The sequence below is a fragment of the Mustelus asterias genome, chromosome 14 (genome assembly GCF_964213995.1).
Source record: "Mustelus asterias chromosome 14, sMusAst1.hap1.1, whole genome shotgun sequence".
NCBI classification, from domain to species: Eukaryota; Metazoa; Chordata; class Chondrichthyes; order Carcharhiniformes; family Triakidae; genus Mustelus; species Mustelus asterias.
Window position 1 is genome coordinate 37,197,317 of NC_135814.1, and position 27,516 is coordinate 37,224,832.

General features: G+C 41.3%; 1 protein-coding gene across 1 annotated transcript in view; it reads left to right on the forward strand.

The window, feature by feature from the left end:
• The first annotated feature begins 2,311 nt into the window (after positions 1-2,311).
• tmem37 (transmembrane protein 37) overlaps positions 2,312-27,516 on the forward strand; it is a 48,065-nt gene continuing 22,860 nt past the window's right edge. The window contains exon 1 of the mRNA XM_078228177.1: positions 2,312-2,440. Coding sequence (XP_078084303.1) covers positions 2,417-2,440 — 24 coding nt within the window. The 5' untranslated portion in view covers positions 2,312-2,416. The remainder of the gene's footprint in view (positions 2,441-27,516) is intronic.

Consider the following 27,516-nt stretch of genomic DNA (forward strand, 5'->3'; position numbering starts at 1 on the left):
ACCCCCACAGCTTGCCTCCTGGACTTGCAGAATCTCACTGGCTGTCCTGTCTGGAGACAATACACATCTCTTTAACCTGTGCTTAATGCTCCCTCCACTCACATTGTCTGTATCTTTAAGACCTGATTAGCTGTAAAGATTCGCATTCTAATCAGTATTCTGTAGCTTGATTTTTTGTCTCTGTATGCCCTGTTTGAGAGCAGATATCCACTCCATCTGATGAAGAAGCAGCGCTCCGAAAGCTTATGGCATTTGCTACCAAATAAACCTGTTGGACTTTAACCTGGTGTTGTTAAAACTCTTACTGTATTTACCCCAGTCCAACGCCGGCATCTCCACATCATTACAGCAGCTGTACAGGGTTTTAATGAGACCACACCTGGAGTATTCTACGCAGTTTTGGTCTCCTTACCAAAGAAAGGATGTACTTGTTACCAATAGAGCACGTGAAGGCTCACCAGCCCAATTTCTGGAATGGCAAGATTGTCAGAAGAGGAGGGATTGGGTTGACTGGATCTATATTCACTGGAGTTTAGAAGAATGAAATGTATAAAATTCTGACAGGACTGGACAGACAGGATGCAGTGATGATGTTTCGCCAGCTGGAAGGTCTGGAACAAGGGGTCCCAGTCTCAGGATACAGACTAAGATAAGGAGATTTCTTCACTCAAGAAGGTGTGAACCTGTGGGATTCTCTATCACAGAAAGCTGGAGAATATATTTTAAAATAAAATAGATCGATTTTTAAACATTAAAGACATCAAGAATATGGGGAGAAAGCAAAAGTATGGCATTGAGATAGAGGATCAGCCATGATCATGTTGAACGGTGGAGCAGGCTCAAGGAGCTGAATGACCTACTCCTGCCTCTACTTTCTGTTCCTATCAAGTAATTTTTTAAAAAAGGGCGGTATGGACAAGTTGGGCTGAAGGGCCTGTTTCCATGCTGTAAACCTCTATGACTCTAATAATTACTGAATTGTGATCAATTTTATTTTTGATATTATTAATCTGACTGTAGAAATCCTTGGACAAGTTATAACTTGGTGACTGAGGTGTAACAGGAATTTTAACTGTGTTATGTTATAATTACTCCTGCTCAACTTCTCACACCTTGAACACCTAATGTAATATTTATGGAATGATAAATGTTTGCATTCAACATTAAATGAGTCCATATATTTATAAGTTAATATAATTGTAATCGGTTTATGATACTTCAGCTTTACTCTCGATAAAGTTTTAAAACGTGAACGATTTCTTCCCAGCTGCCATCAGACTTTTGAATGGACCTATCTCGCTATGACTGTAACACTACATTCTGCACTCTCTCCTTTCCTTCTCTATGTACAGTATGCTTTGTCTGTATAGCATGCAATACTTTTCACTATACTAATACGTGCAACAATAATAAATCAAATCAAAAAAAAGTTAAAACAAGATGTTAATTCCTGATTTGCTGTGTGTGAAAATGCTGCAATGTGATTGGTTGTTTGGTCTGCCTTAGTAGATCACTGTTGCTGGAGATCAGAGCTCCCTGTAATTGGCACTACACTAAAATTAGCATTTGAAAAAGTGAAGGGCATTGGATTTTGTAGATAGCCGTCTTCGCGACCACTAGTGAACAGTATATCACTGTCCCTAACCACGAATCCGGCGAAGAAAACTGGCTGTAGGAACTGTGACATTCATTCCATGACTGCAGTCACTCTTTAACAAACAGTTCCGTATCTTACAGCGCAGTTGTTGTTTCCAAATGCAGGGCACGACCTTTAAGTTCCAATTTGCAAAGAGCAGCACTTTAAAAGCGCTTATCAGTGTGGCTCACCTTATCTTAAACATATGATCTCGGCTTCCTGAGTGTAACTTGCCGAGCCCTTCTTAAACATTTTTAAGTTTTAAAGTTTATTTATTAGTGTCACAAGTAGGCTTACATTAACACTGCAATAAAGTTATTGTGAATATATATAGTTTGTTTGCAGAGGTTGAAAACATTCACTCGTAATCTAATGCAGTTTTAATCTGGTAACTGGTGATTAAGTCGCCGTCTCATAAATTTCAACAGTGCGTGCGAAGCACGTAGCTTAAAAAAAATAGTAGCAAGCAGATCTTTCTCCAGCACTGAAATCAAACATAGCCCTGCTTCACCTAGTCCATCCTGAGGCCACACTGTTTACCAGCAGAGCGCCTGACTGGCTGACAAACATTCTGGCCAAGTCAGCAGAAGGGTTTCGCAAGCTGGCCACTTTCGCGGAACGCCCGTCCTCGACACACCGCGCTAGTTAATCATAAACCGCCCCCCCCCCCCGCCAGCTGTTAGACTTTCGACTGTAGAAATTGATCGAGAAACCTTCAATGTCTCCAAACAAACAACATCGCCTTTCTTAGCCACCGCTGCCAGCCGTGATCCAAAAACCATGAAGCTTGCTCTCCTCTTAAAGGTACACTCTCTTTTATTTTCCCCAGAATTTATGTTTTGCAGTCCTGAAATAAGGAGAAGGAAAGCCTTACAGTTGTTTATCCGGAAAATATATGATTTTTAAAAAAATTTCGTTTGCGTCAATTTAAATTTAGAAAAGAGTAGCAATCCAGTGGTTCGAATTCAGAGGCGGGATTGCAAAGGAGAGTCTGAAGAATGGGATAGAGTGATTGCTATTAAACCATTTAAATGATCTTGTAAAAGTTTTGACTGTCCTTTAATTGTCTGAATAAAATTCGACCGGCTTTCTCGCGTCTCCAATAAAATGATAAGTGAATAGCGCTTTAAAGGGGATCTGCTAACATGAGAGACAAAAAGATTCAGCAGCTTGGTCAATGTCAAAAAGGAAATGTAAAGGACTCCAGCCCTGATTGTTATTTGCTGACCTGATGACAACTCCTGATTTTATGTTGTCGTTTCGATTTGATAGATTTCTTCTCAGATGGGGAACAAAATTGTTTAAACAAATCATTATGTTCCATAAAATATGCTGCAGGCGAATGAAAGTTATTTCTAAACAAACCCGTTTCCTCTCAGATTGTCCCTGTCGCAGTTGTATATCCACCATGTAACCCTCGTGAACATAACTGTTAGCTGCAGCCTGAGTATTTTGCATTGCCCCCGCAACATAAATCGTTTTAACTTTGATTTGAACACAGCAATTACCCACCCCGCTCCAAGTGTCGGTCTGAAAGCATTTGGGGAATGGCTTACATATCAACAGTGTGTGAAAACAACAGGATAACTTTAAAGGGAACTCTCCCGTTGTTTATAGACTGGTAAATGCAAAAAGGTAACTGTTTATGGACCTTATCAGAATTAGTCACAGGAGGACTAACTAGAATAAAATAAAACAGAAAATGTTGGAAAAACTCAACAGGTCCGGCAGCATTCATGGAGAGAAAAAGCGACTGAACTGGAGACCTTCAGTGAATCCCGATGCTTGGCCTAAAAAAAAAGTGACTGTGGAACAGAATATGTACTAGAGTCATTGACAACTCACTGGAGTTTCTTTACACAGCACCTATAGTTGTGTCAGGTGCAAACATAAAATCTGAAACCTCAAGTGAAAAGAAAAATTATACTTCGATGATGGAATAAAAATGCTCTGCTTAAAACACCAATGATATTTTTAGTGCATCATGTTATGCAGTAACTGAGGAAGGAAATAAGGTTATGGGTGTTCCATTTCGGTTTCAGATTTGTCATGCACTAATTTGATTGCAGAAACATGGCAAACAATCCCGAGTTTTATATAGTTTTGAGAAGTAAAAATGATCCTTGTTCTTATTTGTAAGATGCATGTTCTCAGAGCTTGGTGCAGTCTTAAAATAGGAGCAAGGAAGTTTTTGTTTTCTATAATCTGATCCCTTCTCAAGGAGAATCACAGTTTTTATTGCTGTTGAAACGCCCATTATTTGAAATTCAAAACTTGCACAGTATTATCTGAAATGAAAATAAATCAGCAAATTCTTCTAAGTAGAACACTGGATGTCAAGGGATATCAAGGATTTGATAAAGATAAAAAGGGTGTATACGGGAGGTGTAGAACACTTAAAATGGGGGAGGCCCTTCAGGAGTATAGAGAATGTAGGGGGTGCTTAAAAAAATTAGGAGGGCAATGAAGGGCCACAAAATAGCATTAGCAGATAAGATTAAGGAAAATCCCAAGGCATTTTATAAGTATGTTAAGAGCAAGAGGATGACCATGGAAAGTGGGGTCCATTTGAGACCAAAGGGTCAGCCTCTGTGTGGAGACAGAGGATGTGGGTGAGGTTTTAAATGAATATTTTTCATCTGTATTCACTAAGGAGAAATACATTGCAGTTGGAGATTTCAGTTGGGACAGTGAAGTTCCAGAGCACATTAAGATTAATAAGGATGAGATATTTGATGTTTTATCAGGCAAAAAGGTATGTAATTCCCCAGAACCTGATAAGATGTATCCCAGGCTGCTATAAGCAAGGGGGGAGATTGCAAGGGCCCTGACAGCGTGGTTTACATGGACTTCAGTAAGGCTTTTGACAAGGTCCTACATGGAAGGCTGGTTCAAATGGTTAGAGCACATGGGATCCAAGTCAAGTTGCCAAATTGGATCCAAAAATTGGCTTCTTAATAGGAGGCAAAGGGTGATGGCCAGGGCTGCTTTTATGACCAGCAGTGTACCACAGGGATCGGTGCTGGGACACTTGCTGTTTGTTATATACATTAATGACTTGGATGTGAATGCAGAAAGTATAATTAGTAAGTTTGTAGATGATACAATTGTTGTTGTTGATAGTGAGGATAGTCTTAGGCTACAGACTGATATTGACCAGCTGGTAAATTGGGTAAAGCAATAGTGGATGAAATTTAATCCTGATAAGTGTGAGGTTATGCATTTTGGGAGTATTGAGGAACAAAGAGACCTTGGTGTACAGGATCCCTCAAGGTGGCAGCACAGGTACATTGGGTGGTGAAGAAGGCATACAGAATGCATGCCTTCATTAGCTGGGGCATAGAATATAGGAGCAGTGAGGTCTTGGTACAACTTTATAAAACAATGGTTAGGTCACAGATGGAGTATTGTGTGCAGTTCTGGCCATCACATTCTCGGAACAACGTGATTGCACTGGAGAGGGTGCAGAGAAGATTCACTGGGATGGAAAGTTTCAACTATGTGCAGAGACTGGATAGGCTGGGTTTGTTTTCCCTCGAGCAGAGGAAGCTGAGGGGGGATCTGATTAGAGATATACAAAATTGTGAAAGGAATAGATCCATAAGAATCTTTTCCCCATGGCAGAGATGTCTAAGACCAGAGGGCATAGATTTAAGGTGAGGAGTAAGTGGTTTAGAGGGGATCTGAGGAAAGGTTTTTCACCCAGAAGGTGGTGGGAATATGGAATGCACTGCCTGAGAGGATGGTGGAGGCAGGTACTCTTGCAACATTTAAGAAGCACCTGGATGAGTACTTAAATCATCAAGGCATGGTAGGCTATAGTCCAAGTGTTGATAAATGGGATTAGTATAAATTGGTATTAGATGGTTGGCACAGACATGGTGGGCTGAAGGGCCTGTTTTTGTGCTGTATCACTCTATGACTAGAATCTTTATTTCTTGTTATTGGTATTTCTGAATCTCTAATTTGCTTCTCTTTCTGAGTGTGAAATTTCAAATATGTTGTACAGACAGGATCCAAAACCTGACCATTTATAACTTTCTGCTTTGGCAATACAGTTTGTGTTCCATCTAAAGGTGTGTGAATTGAGAAAACATATGGAACAGAATCACTGGAAAAACCTCCTGCTCAGTGACATTTAAACAGCACAAAGCAGTGACCAGAATCTTATGGGGCAGGATGGCAGAGGGGGCAGGGGGAAGGGATGTGTAAAATTAGATTCTGTGGCAACTATGTTATTCCCAACGCCTATCCACCCCGTTGTTATTTTACCAGAGGGCCGGGGGGGAGGTGGCGGGGGGGGGGGGGGGGGGGGGGGGTGGATGGCCTGCTTACCTGTGAGCCAAATGAAGCCCTTAACACACCAAGTAATTGCCACTTAAGGGCCTCCTGCCAACACTGGGCTTTTGCTTATAGCAGAGGACCCAAGCACCAAGGGCCAAATTTAGTGGCCCCAGTGGTAGGCCCGTCCAATGCCTGGAGAGCTGGTGACATCACTGCATGGCCATTCCAGAAACACCTTCACCCAGAACTGATTTAATGCCGATCAGGCATTTATCTCATTGGCAATGGGGTCCCCAGGGGCTTTCAGGGTGGTTACCCTGCCATTTAACTGGCTGGCAGCTCTCTACAGCAGGGACTTCCCAATGGGGGCAGAAATCACACCTCATACCAATGGCTGATAAGTGGCTGCCAAGTGGACGCAGGCTCACTCCTGACATTTATGTAGAGTGGGGATGTGGGCGACCCTGCCCCCACGGTAAAATCTGGCCCGATATTGCATTGCTAGGTGACATTACGTTTTCTCAATGTACTTTTAAAGACTACATTGTTGATGGCGAATGGAAGAAGATACGTTTATTTATAACAAAAGGGTTGTTATGTCATGTAATGTATGCAATGTTATCGGTACCACTGATTTTAGAAGACCTCAAATCTTTTTTATTCCATTGTATTTGACATTCTCTCTCTGATGATGTGGGGATTGAAATATGTTGCATTTATTAATTTTTCTATGAACATTCTAAATCAGTGGTCTTGACTGTTCTTATTTTCATCAATGAGTGGCCGTTATTTTATAAATATATTCTTCACCCATGCATTCAAATTCTTTGCCAACTTAGAAGCTGAGGATAGTTTGCAGGATGCTCCAGGTTAGGGGCTGGTACCTTGCAGAACTAAGTAGAGGGAGGAACTCCGAGGGTTAGCAACGCTGAAGTGAATAGCACTGAGATTTGGCAGCAATAAGGTGGAGTCTCCTGGATTTTCACAGCAGTGTATGGTAGAATGTAGGTTTTGGTTCCCTGGTGAACTGTCAGTTTTGAAAGGAGGTAAAACCTATGGGTCAGATTTCAGTTATGAGTACATTATCTCTTTCCCTAGATAATCAGAGAAGAAACCAACCATTTCCAAAATCGTAAAACGTACTGTGTATTCACAGTAATCAAATTCTTTATATATAAGCGGTGATAGTTAATTTGGGTATACTTTTTCAGTATTATATTAAAATATTTTTGATCCTGAGCTACCTTTTATCATAAAAGACATTTGGATAGGTACATGGGTAGGATAGGTTTAGAGGGATATGGGCCAAATGCAGGCAAATGGGACTAGGTTAGTTTAGGAAACATGGTCGGCATGGACGAGTTGGGCCAAAGGGCCTGTTTCTATGCTGCATATCTCTATGACTCTGTTACATCGGATTTCATGCTCTCTCTAAAATCTCTTCAAAAATTCAATAAGGTTAGTCAAGCAAGATTTTCCCTCTTGAAATCTGCACTGATTATTCATCACTATATTTTTCACCTCTAGATGTTCTTCTATTGTTTTCTTTAGCAAAGATTCCATTATTTTTTCTATCACTGATGTTAAGCTGATGGTTAATATTTCCCTGGACATGTTCTGCCCCCTTCATAAATATAGTAATTACACTAGTTTTCTCTTAGTCCTCTGACACTACAGTTTTTTCTAATGAATTATTAAATATGAGTGGTAATGTGTTTGCTACCTTTTTCCCAGATTTCTTTAAAATATGTAGGTACAATCCATTAGTACCAGGGGTTTGTTTTCTTCAAGTTTATTTTAATTGTTCAATATACCATTTTTAAAAACTTTAAATGTACTTATCTCATGACTCAAGATCAAAGCTACCTGTTCTATCACCCTGGTAAATACTGAAGTGAAATAATTATTTAATATTTCTGCCATCTCTCTATTGTTACCTGTGATATTATCCATCCTATCCCTTACTGGTCATCACATTGATGGGTTGATGGCTGTAAAATATTTTACCTTTTATTTTATGTGTTGGTCACACTCTCCCTTTTCTGGACCTTTTCCCCTGGGGTGTGGCTATTTTCTGGATTCAATTGTCCAGAAACTTCTCCCCCTGTTTTGTATGTCGGAGTCACTCCAGCTTAATGACTTGGAGCTAGAGGGATTTGAGATGGAAACGTCTCCTGTAGATATGTTTGCTCGAGGCAGCGTCACTGTCCATAAACTCCCACGTTCTGCAATCCAGATACACAACCTGTTCTGCCATATCTTAGACTTAATCCCATTTATTTATTTAATTAATCTATTTATTCAACAAATACTTGTCATTATATGAAGTAATTTAACTAGTAAAACTTGCCTGGTTGAAACCACTCCGAGTTTATAGAAGAAAAAAAGAAACTCACCAACCAATCAGCCACCTACTAACCTAATGAATGCCTTTGGACTACCAGTCCAAGATCTCACTGTATTTTGCTCCCTCTCTTGGAACAGCATCTCTTCCCTCATTGCACCAAATTTCCCAAGTTACGTAAGTACTCTGTCACAGCAGTACTACGTCAAGCTGGACTTTATGCTACGCAATTTGTACATAAGTAGTACCTCCTGTAATTTTATCATCTGGAATACCTGAGTCAGGCCTTGCTGACTAGGGAACCAATCCTAATCCAGCAGGCAATTTGTTTATCACTATGACTAAGACTGAAAGAAACTATGGGTGGGATCATCCAGTCTTGCCTGCAGCTGGGATCATCCAGTCCTGTTAAAAATTAATGGATTTTTGGATAGGCGGCTAATCTTCTGCAGCAGGTCCCACCATGATAGAGCCAGAAAATCCTGGCCTACATGTTCATGTTAAAGTTAAATTAAATGCTAAATGTAAACTTGACCAGATTTTAGAAATAAATCTATTCTTATTAATTCCCTTAGACATCAAATTCCCTAACTTAAGTAAGTACTCTGCCACAGCAGTACTCTGTCAAGCTGGACTTCATGTTATAGAGTCCAGCACGCAAACCAACCTCCCATCCATTGACTCTGTCTACACTTCCTGCTGCCTCAGCAAAGCAGCCAGCATCATTAAGGACCCCACGCACCCCGGACATTCTCTCTTCCACTTTCTTCCTTCAGGAAAAAGATACAAAAGTCTGAGGTCACGTACCAACCGACTCAAGAACAGCTTCCTCTCTGCTGCTGTCAGACTTTTGAATGGATTTACCTTGCATTAAGTTGATCTTTCTCTACACCCTAGCTATGACTGTAACACTACATTCTGCAGTCTCGTTTCCTTCTCTATGAACGGTATGTTTTGTCTGTATAGCGTGCAAGAAACAATACTTTTCACTGTATGTTAATACATGTGGCAATAATAAATCAAATCAAAATACTTACACAAGATATGCTTTAAAATCTCTTGAAGACTAATATTTATTGCAGAGAACAAAAGCCAACAGGCTAACCTCTATCTTAGCAAATCATGTAGATGTGATGACGGAAGAAGGCAAATATATTTTGAACTATTTGTATTTGTTACTTGTCATGAAAGCTGAGGTAGTTTTAGATTAGACGTATTTGTATTGTTAAATATTAGAAATAAGAGATTTAAGTAAGTTTAATTTAGTGGTTTTGCATAGGAAAGGGTGAAACTCTAGCTAGATTCATGTCAGACAAAGGTGTTTGCATGTGTGGGTGGTTATTTAGTACAAACTGTGCTTCTATAGTGCTTAGAGAGGATTACAGCGTAAAAGGTAAACAAGCTTGGAGAAGTAAAACAATAGCTTTTGTTATTGTGTTTTAACTGAATTCATGGCAGTTGGTTAGAGGAAACTAGATAGGGAACATCTCTCACAGCTTTGCTAGAAGAAAAACCATTCCATGGAGTAATGGTTAAGAAAACAAGTGCAGAAATCTATAGGGTAGTTAGTTAAGGAAACTGGAGAAATAAAGAGACATTTCCAACAAAGGCGAGAACAGGATATTTTCAGCGAAGACAGACAGCTGAAAAAAAATTGGTTAGTCAGAGGCCTGAAAGATATCTGAAGTTGTTCTCAGGTTTGTGATATCTTACAACAGTTTGTGATATGTTATTTTAAATAATTGTGGAAATCGGTGGGTGGATCTCAGAGTTTGTATGAAAGATTTAAAACAAAGGAAGCCTGAAAAGAGAGTTCGAAAATCTGGAGCTGGATTCCTTATTTTTAAAAAATGAAGTGGAAGCTTGGTCGAAAGGATGATGGAAAAGCAGGAGCTGGATTCTTAATGAAAACAGCTGATGGAAGGCATTGTTTGAAAGATGATTTTACAGTGCATCTTTTTGGGAGTGTGGTTTGGAAGCACTGACAATCATCTGGGGGATAGTGAGAAGAAATCTACAGAGGATCAGTTGAGTAGCATTGGCCATCTGGTTTCAGAGTGGGATGTTATCTTTGAAAACTATACATTTGTGAAGCTAAGGGGAGAGAGAGTAAAGGAGCGTTGTAAGATAATCAAATTTTTCACGTTTAATAAATGTTTTCTCCTCTTAATAAAAAACTAATTAGCAGTCCTGTGACTCTGTTCCTCCACATTTTCTTAAAAAAAGTAAAACGTTACGTTCTTCTGAGCCAGGTTTCCATTCTGGGATCTTCCCATCCAGTAGTAACACCAACTGGGATTGTAATGTACTGCTGCGCTCATCCTTCATAATTTCCCTGTTTGTAAAATTCATTAACACCGGTATGACCTATTTGCTTTTTCATTTGACCGTGTGGAAAGATTTTGAAGTAATCTGTGAGCACGTGCCAAACGTTAACTTCTCACTTCTCTTCACGGATGCTGTTTAACCTTCTGAGTGTGTCCAGCATATTCTGTTTTCGTTTCAGATTTCCACCTGATGCAAAATTTTGCTTTTTGTTCTCAAAACAGTTACCTTGACTGATGGACCATAAGATGTAGGAGCGGAAGTAGGCCATTCGGCCCATTGTGTTTGCTGCACCATTCAATGAGATCATGGCTGATCATACACAATCCTCGACTCCACTTTCATGCCTTAATAACTCGTTTCACTCACACTTAACGTGTTAATTTCCTAGGGTTAAAATTAACGATAGAAGGAAGATATGACCTCATTTTCAGAAAAACACTTGCTGAAGTTTACACTTTGGAATGTTGCAACATAAACTTTCTTAGCAATTACCATGCCAAGTTGAACATGGGTCAAGGATGTAATTCTGCTACAAAAACTTTGACCTCTTTTCTACCACCATATGGTTTAGTGCTTTTATGTGATAGATTTTTAATAACATGATTCCTAACATTAAATCTTATGTTTGTAAAACTGAAGATTGTTGAAATAATTTGGCAACAGTTTGTGGTGAGAAGTCTCTTTGTAGGCATAACATTCAAAGACCTAAGCCCCATATGCTGTAAAAGCTAGTATAATTCAAAGAGGCATGGATGTGTTGTGAGCCAGGTTTGAAACTGAATCATAGAATTTTACAATACAGAGGGAGCCCATTGTCCAAGATCCATCAAACAACTATCCACTTAATCCTTTCCCTACCTTTTTCTCACATCTTTCTATACTTAACCTTTTCTAATATTTATCCATGCCCCTTTGAAAAGACAATATAGATTTTATAGGGTGTTTTTCAAAACCACAACTGTTCAGGAAAATGAGGGAATGTCTATAGGTGGGTTCTTGGACTCAAAGTTACAGACCTTGAGAAACAGTTGGTTACATTCACCTTTATATAGGAGGAGAGGGTTTCTATAGTACACATCGCATGAGAAGCATCCTACAGCTAAAGAAGGATAGAGACATGTGAAGAAAGTGGCCAGCTATCTGGGGCAATTGTGGAGTGGGAGAGGTATTGCAAGATTCTGGGGAGCCTCAAGTTGTCTGAAAGGTGTAAGGTATCTTAGCCATGAACAAAAATGGTGATTCGGGAGAGGGAATCCACAATCAACACCAGGATATCGTGAAGAAGGATAAAAAACTTTTTCTGCAGCTGAAATGAGCAAGAATGGTCTGGTTTTTTCTGGGTATAGGTGTCAGGGTCATAATGGATTGGTCGATGATTCTGGACAAGGACCAGCTTCAAGTCTTAATTTATATTCGAATAGGGAAGAGGAGGGTGAAGGCCTTTTAAAGGAATTTTGAGAAGTTTGATATTACATTAAAAAACAACATTTACAATTCTCAGGCTTAATCTGGTGCACATTAGATCTGTTTGGGAGGAGGAGATTATACACTGCAGCTCTTGACGTAAAGGGTAAGTTTCAGTTTTGTATGGTATCGGATGAGTTTAGGTAGAGGGGAAATTCAACAGATCCAATTGGCTTTATCTAAACCAAACTGCAAACGAGGATGTAACTAGTAGGGTAGATAAAGGGGAGTCAGTAGATGTAGTATACCTGGATTTCCAAAAGGCATTGTATAACGCGCCACACAGAAGGTTAACGAGCAAAATAAGGACTCATGGATTTGGAGGTAATATTTTAGCATGGATAGAGGATCGGTTAATGGATAGAAAGCAGAGTGGACATAAACGGGGCTTTTTCCAAGTTGACAGGCAGTGAGTAGTGGAGAGCTGCAAGTATCAGTGCTGAAACCATAGCTGTTTACAAATGATAGTAATGACGTGGATGAAGAGACATAGAGTAATGTATCAAAGTCTACTGATGATAGAAAGCTAGGTGGGAAGAAAGTAAGCTGTGGGGAGGACACAGGCTGCAGAGACATAGAAAGGTTAAGAGTGTGGGCATCAAGATGGTAGATATAGTATAATGTTAGAAAGTGTGAAGTTATTCACTTTGAATAAGAATATTCAAAGTGAAAAAATATTCGTAAGAATAGAAATGCAGAATATTTTTTAAAAGGTACGAAATTTCTCGGTGTTGATGTTCAAAGAGACTTTGATGAATTCATACAAAGAATGCAAGAAGTTAGCACACAAGTGCAGCAAGCAATTAGGGAGGCAAATGGCATGTTGGCCTTTAATGCAAGAGGATTGGTGTACACAAATAAAGATTTTGGTTTGATTATTCCGGAGTACTGTGTAATTTTGGTCTTCACCTTTAAGAAAAGGATATACTGGCATTGAAAGTGGTACAGCATTTGGTCCCTCGGATGAGGGGGTTATCCTGTGGTGAGAGACTGAGTAAATTGAGATTGCATTCTCTGGATATTTTCTCTGGCGATCTGATTGAAAATTACAAAATCTGAAGGGGTTTGATAGAGTGGACGCTGAGAGATTGTTTCCATTGGTTGAGGAATTAAAAACCCGGGGGCACAGTCTCCGGGTAAGACTGAAATCATTTAGGACTAGTCTAGTATAAAAGTTGGAGTGTTATGGTAAGGTTATATAAGGCATTGGTGAGGCCGAATTTGGAGTATTGTGTACAGTTTTGGTCACCTAGTTACAGGAAGGATGTAAATAAGATTGAAAGAGTGCAGAGAAGGTTCACAAGGATGTTGCCGGGACTTGAGAAGCTGAGTTACAGAGAGAGATTGAATAGGTTGGGACTTTATTCCCTGGAGCGTAGAAGATTGAGGGGAGATTTGATAGAGGTGTATAAGATTTTGATGGGTATAGATAGAGTGAATGCAAGCAGGCTTTTTCCGCTGAGGCTAGGGGAGAAAAAAACCAGAGGGCACGGGTTAAGAAAGGAGAAAAGTTTAAAGGGAATATTAGGGGGGGCTTCTTCACGCAGAGTGTGGTGGGAGTGTGGAATGAGCTGCCGGATAAAGTGGTAAATGCGGGGTCACTTTTAACATTTAAGAAAAACTTGGACGGGTTCATGGATGAGAGGGGTGTGGAGGGATATGGTCCAAGTGCAGGTCAGTGGGACTAGGCATAAAATGGTTCGGCACAGACAAGAAGGCCAAAAGGCCTGTTTCTGAGCTGTAATTTTCTATGGTTCTATGGACTGAGATGCAGAGAAAGTACTTCACCCATGGAGTCATGGATGCTCCATCGGTGAATACATTTAAGGCTGGGATAGACAGATTTTTGGTTTCTCAGGGAATTAAGGGATTATGGAGGACTGGTGGAAAAATGGAGTTGAAGCCCAAGATCAGCTGTGATCGCAGTGAATGGAGGAGCAGGCTCGATGGGCCTTATGGTCTATTCCTGCTTCTATTTCTTGTGTTCTTGTACGTGCATGTGAATGTGCAAAGCACTTGATATAATGTTGCGATGCACTAATTAGAGTAGACGGATATGATGATGTACCCTTGGCAAAAACATGGCTTCAGATTAGGACCCTTTGGGCCTGATTTTACCATCAAGTTGCACCTGTTTTTGTACACGAAACCTTGGTAAAGTCGGGCATGAGGCGAGTAACGTCATCCGCGCCCACCTCCATGCCTGTCCCCCCTTTACCAAGGCCTGAAAATGGCTGCGATCGGGATGGGCATGACGGCCATTTAAATGCATTTGCATGCATTTAACTTGACTTAATGGGCTGCATGCCCAACCTTGCCGGCACTTCTCCCTTTACCACCGCATTCGCCCATCCAGAATCAGCGCGAAACAGACATGGTTCACAAAAGTCCGATTTGGGCACTCGAGTTAGTGAAGAGATAAGTGCCGAGAGTCCGACGGCTCTCTGCTTGAGATCGGTGGGGGGGGGGGGGGGGGGGCGGGGTACGCTGCCACTCTGCCTGAGATCAGTGAGGGTGAAGGAGGGTCCGCTGCCACTGTGCCTGTGATCAGTGAGGGGGAAGGGGGTGTCCGCTGCCACTCTGCCTGAGATCAGTGAGGCAGAAGTGGGGGGGAGAGGAGCCGTGATCGGTCTGAGTGGTGGAGGGGGTGAGGGCATAAGAGGGTCTGTAATGTTGGGGGGGTGGGGCAATGTCTGTGGGGGCCAGGGGGAGGCATTATCTGACTTGGGAGCGATGTGGCAGGGAGCTGCATTCTATCTTTTTGCACATGTGCAGTTGGAGGCGCTGATCGGAGCTGCAGGGTTTTGGGCACGTTAAGCCCCACCCACAGGCTTCTGCAGCGTGATTCGGAATTGCTGATATTTTTGCAGGCAGAGTGTGTATGGGGGTGCCAGAGAACAGGTCTAAAAGTCAGATCTGAAACACTCCCAGTTTCAAGTCTGTCCAGCACTTAGAATCAAGATGATAAAATAGGGCCCTTTATATCTAAATAGGGTATAGACTCTCGAGCTGAATTACAATGCCTTCAAAATTGCAGCACTCTCTTAGTAAAGCACTAAAGTATTAGTTCAGATTTGTGCTTATGCAACTCAAATTCACCATCCCTTTCCCAATCAGGTACAATCAACTGAGTCAAAATTTTGAACATGTTCCAAATGGAAAAGGAGTGAGTCCATTAAAGTCAGGGAGTTTCATAGATAAACAGAAATTTGACATTATAAAGGAGCCATATATAAATGTCAGGCCAATTATACCAAAGAAAAGTATAAACATTATTAAGGTGAATAAAAAGAAGTATGAAAGGAAATTGGCAGTCAATATAAGTAGATGTGGAAACAGTATGTACAAAGACAAAGTAAAAGGATGTTTGAAGAATAGATGACCCCAATGTGAGAAGAAATGAAGCACATTATGCTTAGCGTTGATGAGAGATGTGGAGTAGGATTTTATGGCCTCGTTCAACCCAAGACTGGAAAATTCCACCCGAGGTCAACGGGCCTTCCCATTGTCTGCCCCTCGCCCGCTCTGATTCCCATGGCGGGCAGGGCGGTAGGATTCTGGCGATCGAGTGAGTATTTTGCATTGGTTTTTTGAGGTGATATTAAAATAAGACTCTAGGGATGTCTGAGGAGATTGTGGAATTTCCAATACTGGAGATGATAATTCAAAGTGGCACTAAATTAACACTGTTAGTGAAATTAAGAATAGAAAGGTTACCATGCCAGATTGTGATCATCCTGGAATTCTGAGGGAGGTTGAGGAGGAGAATTTTTAAAATTTGCTGATGTGCTGTAACCATTACTGGCAAGACCAATATTTGTATAACATCCCTAACAGCTGTCAAGAAGGCGGTGGTGAGCCACCCCTTTGAACCACAGCAGACCACATGCTATAAGGACACCCACTATGCTATGAGGAAGAGAATTCCAGGAATTTGACCCAGTGAAGGAATGGCGATAAAGTTCCAAGGCGGGTTGATGAGTGGCTTGGAGGGAAACGTTTCAGGTGGTGGTGATCAAATGCATCTGATGCCCTTTATTCTTTTAAGTGGCAGAGGTCATGGATTTGGAAGGTGCTGTTGAAGGAGGCTTGGTGAGCTGCTTCAGTGCACATTGCTGCCATTGTATTCCAGTGCTGGACGAAGTGAATGATGGATGTGGTGCCGATCAATTGTGTTTTGACCTGGAATTCAATCAGAAAGCTGTTCTCTGCTCTCCCATAAAACCATGTATATCTTTGGAAGTACCCAGTGTACTCAGTTTGTCATGTTTACTAGAAGAGGAATCCACATCTTTCATATACAGCAGGTAGTGCCATTGCAAATCAATCTGCTTCTTGTTTGGATGGGTGACTCTAAGCAATTGCCTTGGAATTTTGATTATTTATTCAATCACATTGGATGATTGCTAGAAAGTGGAAGAAATATGTGATACCAAAGAGGGAGAAAAAGATGTCTTAGGAATAGCAGCTGCTGGATATTAAATAACATAAACCAAAAGAGAAAATGCTGGAAAATCGCAACAGATCTGGCAGCATCTGTGAGGGGAGAAAAGAGCTGATGTTTCGATTGCAGATGACCCTTTGTCAAAGCTAAAAGGCATAGAAAATGGGAGATATTTATACTGTAGGGTGAGGGAATGAAAGATGAGTCGTAGCCACAGAAAAGAAGGGGAAAGGCTGCTAATGGCAGTCTATAAAGAGAATAGAAGGTGTGAATGGCCAAACGGCAGAGAAGCTGAAATTGGAGGGTAAGCTGTGACAGATCAAGATGTGTTAAACACACAATCCTGCTCCCATGCCCACATATCTGTCCATGGCCTGCTGCAATGTTCCAGTGATGCTCAATGCAAACTGGAGGAACAGCATCTCATCTTCCGACTAGGCATGCTACAGCCTTCCAGTCTCAACATCGAATTCAACAATTTCAGATGATTTGCTCTACCCCATCTTGACCCCTTTGTTTTCATTTTATTTAATTTTTAAGCAGCTCACCAAGCCTCCTTCAACAGCACCTTCCTTTTACCTTTTATTTCTTTATTGTCTTTCTTTATTTTTCTTGCCCTCCGACTCTTGCCCCCCTATTTTATCCCCCTTTCCTTACTTTTTCTCCCTCTTTGCTCCCCCCTCCCCCCTTTTCTCAATTTTTCCTCTCTCCCACCCATCTCCCCCCACACCTTCATCTGTCATAGCTTACCCTCTGATTTCAGCTTCTCTGCCATTTGACCATTCACACTCTCTATTCTCGTTATAGACAGCCATTAGCAGCCGTTGCCCTTGTTTCTGTGGCAATGACTCATCAAGAATTTGGTTTGATTATTCCGGAGTACTGTGTAATTTTGGTCTCCACATTTTAAAAAGGGATATACTGGCATTGAAAGTGGTACAGCAATTGGTCCCTCGGATAAGGGGATTGTCCTGTGATGAGAGACTGAGTAAATTGAGTTTACATTCTCTGGATATTTTCTCTGGCGATCTGATTGAAAATTACAAAATTTGAAGGGGCTTGATAGGGTGGATGCTGAGAGATTGTTTCCGTTGGTTGGGGAGTCAAAAACATGGGCACAGTCTCAGGATAAGACTCAAATCATTTAGGACTGAGATGCAGAGAAAGTATTTCACCTATGGAGTCATGGATGCTCCATCGGTGAATACATTTAAGGCTGGGATAGACAGATTTTTGGTTTCTCAGGGAATTAAGGAACTTTGGAGAACTGGTGAAAAAATGGAGTTGAAGCCCAAGATCAGCTGTGATCGTAGTGAATAGAGGAGCAGGCTCGATGGGCCTTATGGTCTATTCCTGCTTCTATTTCTTGTGTTCACGTATTTGCGTGTGAATGTGCAAAGAACTTGATATAATGTTGTGAAGCACTAATTAGAGTAGAAATTATGATGTTCCCTTGGCAAAAACATGGCTTCAGGTAAGGACCCTTTATATCTAAATTGGTTATAGACTCTCGAGCTGAATTACAATACTTTCAGAATTGTAGCACTCTCTCAGGAACACACCAAAATATTAGTTCAGATTTGTGCTTATGCAGCTCAAATTCACAATCCCTTTCCCAATCAGGAAAGACTGAGTCAAAAGTTGAATGTGTTCCAAATGGAAAAAGGGTGGATCCATTAAAGTCAGCAAGTTTCATGGATAAACAGAAATTTGACATTATAAGAGAGCCATATATAAATGTCAGGCCAATTATACCAAAGAAAAGTATAAGCATTATTAAGGTGAATAAAAAGAAGTATGAAAGGAAATTGGCAGTCAATATAAGTAGATGTGGAAACAGTATGTACAAAGAAAGTAAAAGGATGTTTGAAGAATAGATGACCCCAATGTGAGAAGAAGTGAAGCACATTATGCTTAGCGTTGATGAGATGTGGGGCAGGATTTTACGAACTCCCTCGACCCGAGACTGGAAAATCCCACCCGAGGTCAACGGACCTTCCCATTGTCTGCCCCTCGCCTGCTCCAATTCCCATGGCGGGCGGGACGGTAGAATTCCGGCGGTTGAGTGAGTATTTTGCATCAGTTTTTTGAGGCAAGGTTAAACTAAGACTCTAGGGATGCCTGAGGAAACTGTGGAATTTCCAATGCTGGAAATGATAATTCAAAATCACCAACTTAAAAAGTTTAGTGAAGTTAAGAATAGAAAGGTTACCATGTCAGATTGTAATCATCCTGGAATTCTGAGGGAGGTTGAGGAGGAGAATTTTAAAAATTTGCTGATGTGCTGTAACCATTACTGGCAAGAGCAGCATTTATATAACATCCCTAACAGCTGTCAAGAAGGCAGTGGTGAGCCACCCCCCTTGAACCACAGCAGTCCATCTACTATAAGGACACCCACTGTGCTATGAGGAAAAGAGTTCCAGGATTTCGACCCAGTGAAGGAATGGCGATAAAGTTCCAAGGGGGGTTGATGAGTGGCTTGGAGGGAAACGTTTCAGGTGGTGGTGATCCAATGCATCTGATGCCCTTTATTCTTCTAAGTGGTATAGGGCATGGGTTTGGAAGGTGCTGTTGAAGGAGGCTTGGTGAGCTGCTTCAGTGCACATTGCTGCCATTGTATTCCAGTGCTGGACGAAGTGAATGATGGATGTGGTGCCGATCAATTGTCTTTTGACCTGGAATTCAATCAGAAAGCTGTTCTATGCTCTCCCATAAAACCATGTATATCTTTGGAAGTACCCAGTGTACTCAGTTTGTCATGTTTGCTGGAAGAGGAATCCACATCTTTCATATACAGCAGGTAGTGCCATTGCAAATCAATCTGCTTCTTGTTTGGATGGGTGACTCTAAGCAATTGCCTTGGAATTTTGATTATTTATTCAATCACATTGGATGATCGCGAGGAGAAAATCTCTGGCCATGGAAGAAATCATAGAATCCCTACAGTGCAAAAGGAGGCCATTTGACCCATCAAGCCTGCACTGACAACAATCCCACCCTATCCCAGTGACCCCATATGTTTACCCTGCTAATCCCCCTGATATTAATGGACAATATATCATGGCCAATCCACCTAACCCGCACATCTTTGGACCGTGGGAGGAAACCGGAGCACCTGGAGGAAACCTATGCAGTAACGGGGAGAACATGCAGACTCCACACAGACAATGACCCAAGCCAGGAATCGAATCGAAGTCCCTGGTGCTGTGAGGCAGCGGTGCTAACCACTGTGCCACCGTGCTGATCCATAAATATGTGATACCAAAGAGGGAGAAAAAGTTGTCTTGGGAATAGCAGCTACTGGATATTAAATAGCATAAGATGTGGGCAAAGTACAGAATCAAAGATGCAGGTGGAGGTTCCTTAGTGAAAGTGGATGAGGCCAATACTTTAAATGGCCTATGAATAAAGAAAAGCTGGGAAGCTGTAAATTAGGGAATAGCAATGATTATCAATCTAGAAGAAACCAGAACAGCATTGAAAGGATGGAAAAGCAATAGGACTGGGTAAGATACAGGTGGAAGTGTGGACTTAACTAGGTGTTTCTGGTGTCCAGGTCCTGAAAAAGCTAAGCAATTGTATGATGATAAGATGATCATTTTGATGGCATGGAGTCACAGTTTTCTGGCACCAACATTCAAAGGAAAGGGAGACATTAAGATTGCAAAATCTACCCAGGAATTAAATGCCTTGCACTTATCTGGGAGCAAGCATGGACCAGAGATTCAGAAATCCATAAAGATGAGTTCAGCTTCTTCCCTGGAACAGGCACCATCTTTGTTTTGAGACAAGTGATGGTGAAATATTGGGACCTGAAGATTGCATTTATCGATTGAGGGAAGGCTTATGAGCAGGTGTGCTACAATTCATGGTGTCCCTGAGAAGGACGTAGAACTATTACAGGGTATGTCCAAGGGAGCCGCAGACAAAAGTAAGAAGCAGTGTGGGGGAGAGTGAGAGTTTCAATGTTGGATTGAACTGAAGATCAACACTGAACCCCTTTCTCTTTCTGATTGTCATGCATGTTCTAACTGAACATGTGAGACAGGAAGTACCATGGCCAGTGATGCTGGCACAGGACAATGAACTGTCCGAGTGAAGGTGTAAAGATTGAGTGAAGACATGGAGAACGTGAATGGTTTCAAGTACTTGAGATCAGTGGTGACAGAAGATGGAAGTATGGAAAATAAGCAACGGATTAATTCTGGTTGGAGTAATTGGAAGAAGTGTAATGGTGTAGTATGTGATGGAAAAGTATCATTGAAACTGAAAGGAATAGTCTACAAGACAGTTTGAGACCAACCTTGTTGTATAGTGCAGAAACTTGGGCAGCCTCAAGAAGAGAGGAACAACAGCTGGATACTAGTGTGATCCAGATGCTGAGATGGATGTATGGAGTGACAAGAAAGGGCAAGATCAGGAACCAACACATCAGGGGGCCAACGAAGATTGTGGAATATCAAAGAAAGTAGCCATGAAGAGATTGAAATGGTATGGTTATATGTTGCGGTGGAGAGAAGCAGAATGTGGCTTGGTGAGTGCTGGAGATGGGACTGCCAGAAAAATGTGAAGAGGAAGGCTTAAGACCAAATGAAATAATGCAGTTGTGAGAGACATAAACACAGCGGGACTGGGAGAAGAAAGGGTGACTGACAGGAGGAAATGAAGAAGAGTGATCATGCAGCTTTGCGGTGACCTCAAATATAGTGGGAGAAGCTGAAAGAAGATTCAATTATTTTGGATGTGTAACTGATGTCCTGCAGTGTGTGTCTGAAGAGTAGAGCTCGATTGACAGCTCCATGTTGGGCTAATAAATACCCAAGAGTCTTAACTCTTCTGACTCTGCTGATTAGAGACAAACGTCTGAAGGCTCTATAAGATTAGATTAAACATCATGCGTAAATTTTTAATGGGTGTTGGTCCATGTTGAGTAATAAATTAGGAAATTTAGTGAAGTGTTACTTTTTTGTATTAAGTGTAAATTAAATTGTCCACGATCAAAGAATAACGTCTATTTCCTGCTACTGTTTAAATTTAACAAACTATTATTATGATTTATTAAAATGTAAAAAAATATTGTACAAAAACTGGCCATTCGGCCCAACTAGCCAATGCTGATGTTGATGCTCCACATGATCCTCCTCTCACCATGTTTGATCTCACGAAATAAGCATACTCTTCTCTTTCTTTCCCCCTCACATACATATCAAACTGCCCTTTAAAGGCACGTAAGCTATTCACCTCAAGAGGAGAGATATTGACGCTCAGTCCAACATCTGGCTTGTGAATCTCACTTGCAATTCATAAATTATGTTTATAGAGTACCAGTAAGAAGTCTCACAATGCCAGGTTAAAGTCCAACTTTAGTGGCTTTAATCTGGTGTTGTGAGACTTCTTACTGTGCTACTCACCTGATGAAGGAGCAGCTCTCCGAAAGCTCGTGGTACCAAATAAACCTATTGGACTTTAACCTGGTGGTGTGAGACTTCTTACTATGCCCATCCCAGTCCAATGCCGGCATCCCCACATTATAGAGTACCAGGACAAATTGACTCCCTTCATGGTTCTCTCTGTTCTTCTTGTTTGAACTTTTTGGTTCCTGACATATTACCTCCTTACATCGAGAGAAGTTTTATGTACTTTTGGTGAGACAGAAATGTGAATGTATTTAGGTTTGATGAGATGGGGCCTACAGAATCATGGCAGGGGATAGTTTTCGGAATTTGTTCATGGTGCTGGAGACTTACTGAACTCCTATTACTGTTATCTAAATTTGTCAGATTACTCTCCTGGGGTTTTCAATAATGCCAAAGACATTCCAAATTGAACATATGCAAATATCTGAAAATCACAGGTAAAATCAACCATAGATTGTAGCTGGAATTCTCCGGTCTTGTCCTGGGCTGGGATTCTCCGGTCCCGCTGCAGTGAATAGAGATTAGGCTGAGCGCCAAATTCTGTTCTCACTGGCAGCAGGAACAGCTCAGCTTCTACAACCCTCTGCGGTAAAGAATTTCACAGATTCACTACCCTCGGAGAGAAGAAATTCCTCCTCATCTCTAAATTAAATCAGTGATCCTTTACTCTGAGATGATGCTGTCTGGTCCCAGACTCTCCCTCAAGGGGAAACAGCCTCTCAGCTTGCAGCCTGTCCAGCCCCCTGAGAATCCTATATGTCTCAGTAAGGTCACCCCTCATTCTTCTAAACTCCAATGAGTGCAGGCTCATCCTCTCCTGATAAGAAAATCCCTTCCTATCCGGTCAAACTAGTGAACCTTCTCCGGACTGCCTCCAATGCCGGTAAATCTTTCCTTAGCTAACGGGACCCAAAACTGTTCCTAGTATTCCAGATGTGATCTAACTAGTGACTTGTATAGTTTCAGCAAGACTTTGCTATTTTTACATTCCATTTCCTTTGAAATTGAAGCCAGTATTCCATTTCCCAGTCCTATTACCTGTTGAACTTGAATGCTAGCTTTTTGTGATTTATACACAAGGACCCCAAATCCCTCTGTGCTGCAGCTTTCTTTAGTCCTTCTCCATTTAAATTATATCCAGCTTCTGAATTCCTCCTACCCAAGTGCATAACCTCACATTTTCCTACATTACATTCCAGCTACCAAGACAAACTGTTTATTTTTAAAAGTGTTAAGTATCTACTCCTCCTTGTGTCCTTAGTTATCAATGCAACATTCAAGTTTCATCCTGTGAAATAAAAGAAAAACTGGTAAAAGCTATTTACCAGCTGGGTCTGAATTTTATCAGCATACCCAGCGCCGGTACCGAAAGTCGGTTTCAAACCCACACGAGTGAACTGCAGGACTGTGCTGGCAGGGGCTGCTATCCCATTAAGGACAATGACCATCTCCTTGGGAGCTACCAGCCCAAACCGAGGATTGGCAGCTCTGCCAGCCTTGGCAGTGGCATTCATAGAGGTGGGCACTGTTGAGGATGCAAGGAGCAGGAGACTTGCCTCCATAGCGAGGAGCTCCAATGGGCAGGCTGTGGCAATCAGATAGCAACACCAGAGAAAGCAGGGCTGCTCTCCCCCACCCCCCCCCCCCCCCCCAAGGCTTCTGGAGCCTCTGGGAAAGAAGACACTCCCTCTACCACCCCACTAGTAAGCTGCCTCAGTGTCACTGATGGTTCCTCACGTTGGGGGAGACGATTCCAATGCCGGTTTTAAAAAATCAGCATCTTCGCAAAATGGCCGTCAAGGGGCCAATTGGTTACCTTAATTGGCCGCCCACCTCCAGTCAACAGGCAACCGAGCTGCTGTCACTCCTGCCTCTGGGAGAATATCCCCTGGTGGTGGGAACATGTCAGAATCCCCTCCCAACATCTTATCCCACCTTCCAGCCAGCTCCAAAGTACTAGTAACAGGCCCTGAAATAAAAATACTAAAGCTTATATACATGCTGCAGTTTATCAGCACCTGTAATGAGAAAAGACAGGCTGTGAAATTTCAGATGGGAACCCTTTATCTTATATAAAGTATTAACCTGAATCAGTCCGCGCAGATCTGACAGGTAAACTGACTTAATTTTGTTAAGATACAGGCAACAGATTTTTTGATGAGTTCAAGTTGATGGACAGTTGAAGATGAAAGTCTAGTTGGAGCTTTGTGAAGCAGCCAAGTCTAGAGGTGGCAAAGACAGGAATGAGGATTTTAGCAGCAGATGAACTAAGACATGGGTGGAAATGGGTGGTGTTACAGAGGTGGAAGTGGGTGGTCTCATGTTGGAGCAGATAAGTGGTTAGCAGTTCATCTCCGGGCCCTATAGAATGTTGAGATTTCCGCAGTCAATCAGGAAGAGGGATGGAATTGGTGGCTAAGGATCAGAGTTTGTGACAACGACAGAGGGCAATGGCTTTAGTCTTCTCAACATCTAATTGGAGAAAATCTCTGTTCATCCAGAGCTGGAAGTCGGACTGACCATCTGGTAAAATTGAAGATAGTGGAGGGGTGGAGAGGGAATGTAATGAGGTACCTGTGGAACCTGATGCTGTGTTATCAGATAATGTTGCTAAGAGACAACGATGTGATAGAAATTCTCTAAAGAGGGCCACATTGACTAAGATAGTGACATTAAAGTTTGGCTCATTAAATTATAATTGATTCAGATGAATACTTAGCAGAAAATATGCTTGACTGATTTAACACTTGTTGGTTATTTGCATTGCCGCTAGCAACATGAATTAGCCATCCAAAGATTAGCTTTTATCACAAAACAAATTCGAGACATTTCAAACAAACTAATTTATGTTGGCTTGCCTTTACTTCTTTAAAACTGTGCGATCATATCAAAACAATTTATCACACCGACATTTGCATTAATACAAAAGCAATTGATTGAATAAATATCATTCCGCCTTACCACAAGCTCTTAAGGGATGTCTGCATTCTAGTTGTCTTTTTCTTGTTTAATACTTTATCTTATGTTTTTGAGAGGCCAAGCATTTACATATAAGTTACCAAGCACAGCTTGATCCTTGCCATGCAAGCGATATTTAAACATTGATGCCAACCATGATAGGTATCTTCACGAGAGCTAAAATACCAGTGACAGCTATAGTAGTTGAATGTGTTCTAGTAAAAATGTTACTGACAGAACTTGGCAGAAAAATGTTTACTTTGTAAATTTTGATGCTTCTTACCACTGAAATATTTGGAAAATCTTCTGATCTCTGAAGGAAGAGATCTGCTTTCCAGCTCATAAACTGGTGCACAATATCTAATCAGCATATCTTTGTAGATTTTGATCAACAGTCACTTGTATCTAGAGCTGTTTTAAATTGAGATGTGTTGCAACATGAAACGTTGGTAATCAGCTGAGCTTTCTACTTAATGGAACAATCAACAATTTTGCACAAGTTTCATAGGGCTTGGAAATCATATGAAAACTACAGATCAAGAAAGGTATCTTGGGTGCCAATAGCTGGAATGGATCTATAATCTTTAGCACAAATCTTGAAGTTCAATGGTGAGCTGAAATTGTCTCTCCAAAGTGCACATTTGTAGAGTAGTGGTGGAATATATGTCAAGTGCAGACTTAACAGTGGCAAAAGGGTTCATACCTAAACAGATTCAATACCTTGCTTAAAAAAAATAAAAATATAATGTACCTCAAAACACACAGATTTTTTAAAAAGCAGATTAACAAATGACATTGAGCATACGGCTCACAAATGAAGCCTTGCTTATGGGAATAAGAGAGATTATTGAATGGAAATGTTTCACAGTTTTTACAGGAAATGTTGCCTGGGCATTCCCCTTGATTTTAAGTTTCTGTTTGTAAGCTTATAAGGAATTACTGTTAGAGGCTGCCTGAGTATTCTCCTTGATTTCAGGTTTCTGTTTGTAATTTGATAAGGAATTACTATTAGAGGTTTGTGGGGAAAAAAACAACTCTTTTCTTAACGTTGAAATATTAGCTCTATTCTCTCTTTACAGATGCCATCAGACCTGCTGAGATTTTCCAGCATTTTCTGTTTGTGAAGTCTTGGCTTAAGCTCACGTGTAAACCTAGACAGTATTCAATTAATTTTGTAGTTTTCCCATATTTATTGAAATCTCACATCTCACCCAATCAGAAATGCAAAAATTAATAGACTCACCTGATGAAGCAGCAGCACCTCAAAAGCTCGTGCTAACAAATAAACCTGTTGGACTTTAACCAGGTGTTGTGAGGCTTCTTACTGTGTCTACCCCAGTCCAACGCCGGCATCTCTGCATCATGGCAAAATTAATTGTCACTGTGATTTGCAAGCCTTTATGTTGTCACCTTCTCATACAAATTGCACGAGTTATGTCTTGCGGAATAACCGAATAACATACTGCAGCGATTCACTGGTTTGCTATTACACTTTGTTTTTCTGCAGCAAATTGTGCCACCTACTGGAAACAATCTGTCAAGGGAAAAACATGACTTAACCAAAGTTCGCAACAATCGTTAACTATCTTAAATGTGAACTGATACACATACAATGCTATGTCGCGAAAGCATTCTTCCCCTGTCTCTTTCACTGCTCCCTAGCTCCTCACAGCATAATCCTCATTAGAAAACTCACTCATGTACATTCATCTCTCCAAAAGGAAAATGAGTTAACCAGCCTTGTGGATTTTAGCATGATTTTCTGGGTCATCTGAATTTGACTTGTATAATGCATGCTTATTGCCATTTTGTTTCAAAATACATTCATTTTAAATGTCCAAGTACAGATACACTCAAATGTCCAAGTACAGATACACTCAAAACTGTCAGCCTCAGGACTGAGGCCATGCCAATTTTGGATTTTGCCGAATTGTGGGTAGGGCACTTTTGAGTGGTGGGCTTTTTCAGGCCAATCTAGTTTGTGTCGGGGGTCAAGAGTGATTTGAAGCATGAGATTAGACTTGACACACAAGAGGCGAAGGGGAAAGCAAGTCCGGCACCATGCAGTGCCTAGCTGAATTGTCCAGGTAATCATGCAATCCCTACAGTGCAGAAGGAGGCCATTCAGCCCATTGAGCCTGCACCGACAACAATCCCACCCAGGCCCCATCCCCTAACCCCACGTATTTGCCCTGTTAATCCTCCTAAGGGGCAATTTAACATGGCCAATCAACCTAACCCGCACATCTTTGGACTGTGGGAGGAAACCAGAATACCTGGAGGAAACCCACGCAGACACGGGGAGAATGTGCAAACTCCACACAGACAGTCACCCGAGGCCGGAATTGAACAGGATCCTTGGCGCTGAGGCAGCCGTGTTAACCACTTGTTCATTTTAATTGAGTAAAATATAAAAAAAGATTAATGGGCAAAAATCTAGCAAATGGAATACAATATGGGAAAATATGACATTGTCTGTTTTGGCAGGAAGAATAAAAAATAAGCATATTATGTAAATAGTGAGAGATTACAGAGCTCTGAGATGCAGAGGGATCTGGGTGTCCTAATGCATGACTCTCAAAAGGCTAAGATGCAGGTACTGCAAGTAATTAGAAAAGCCAATAGAATGTTATCATTT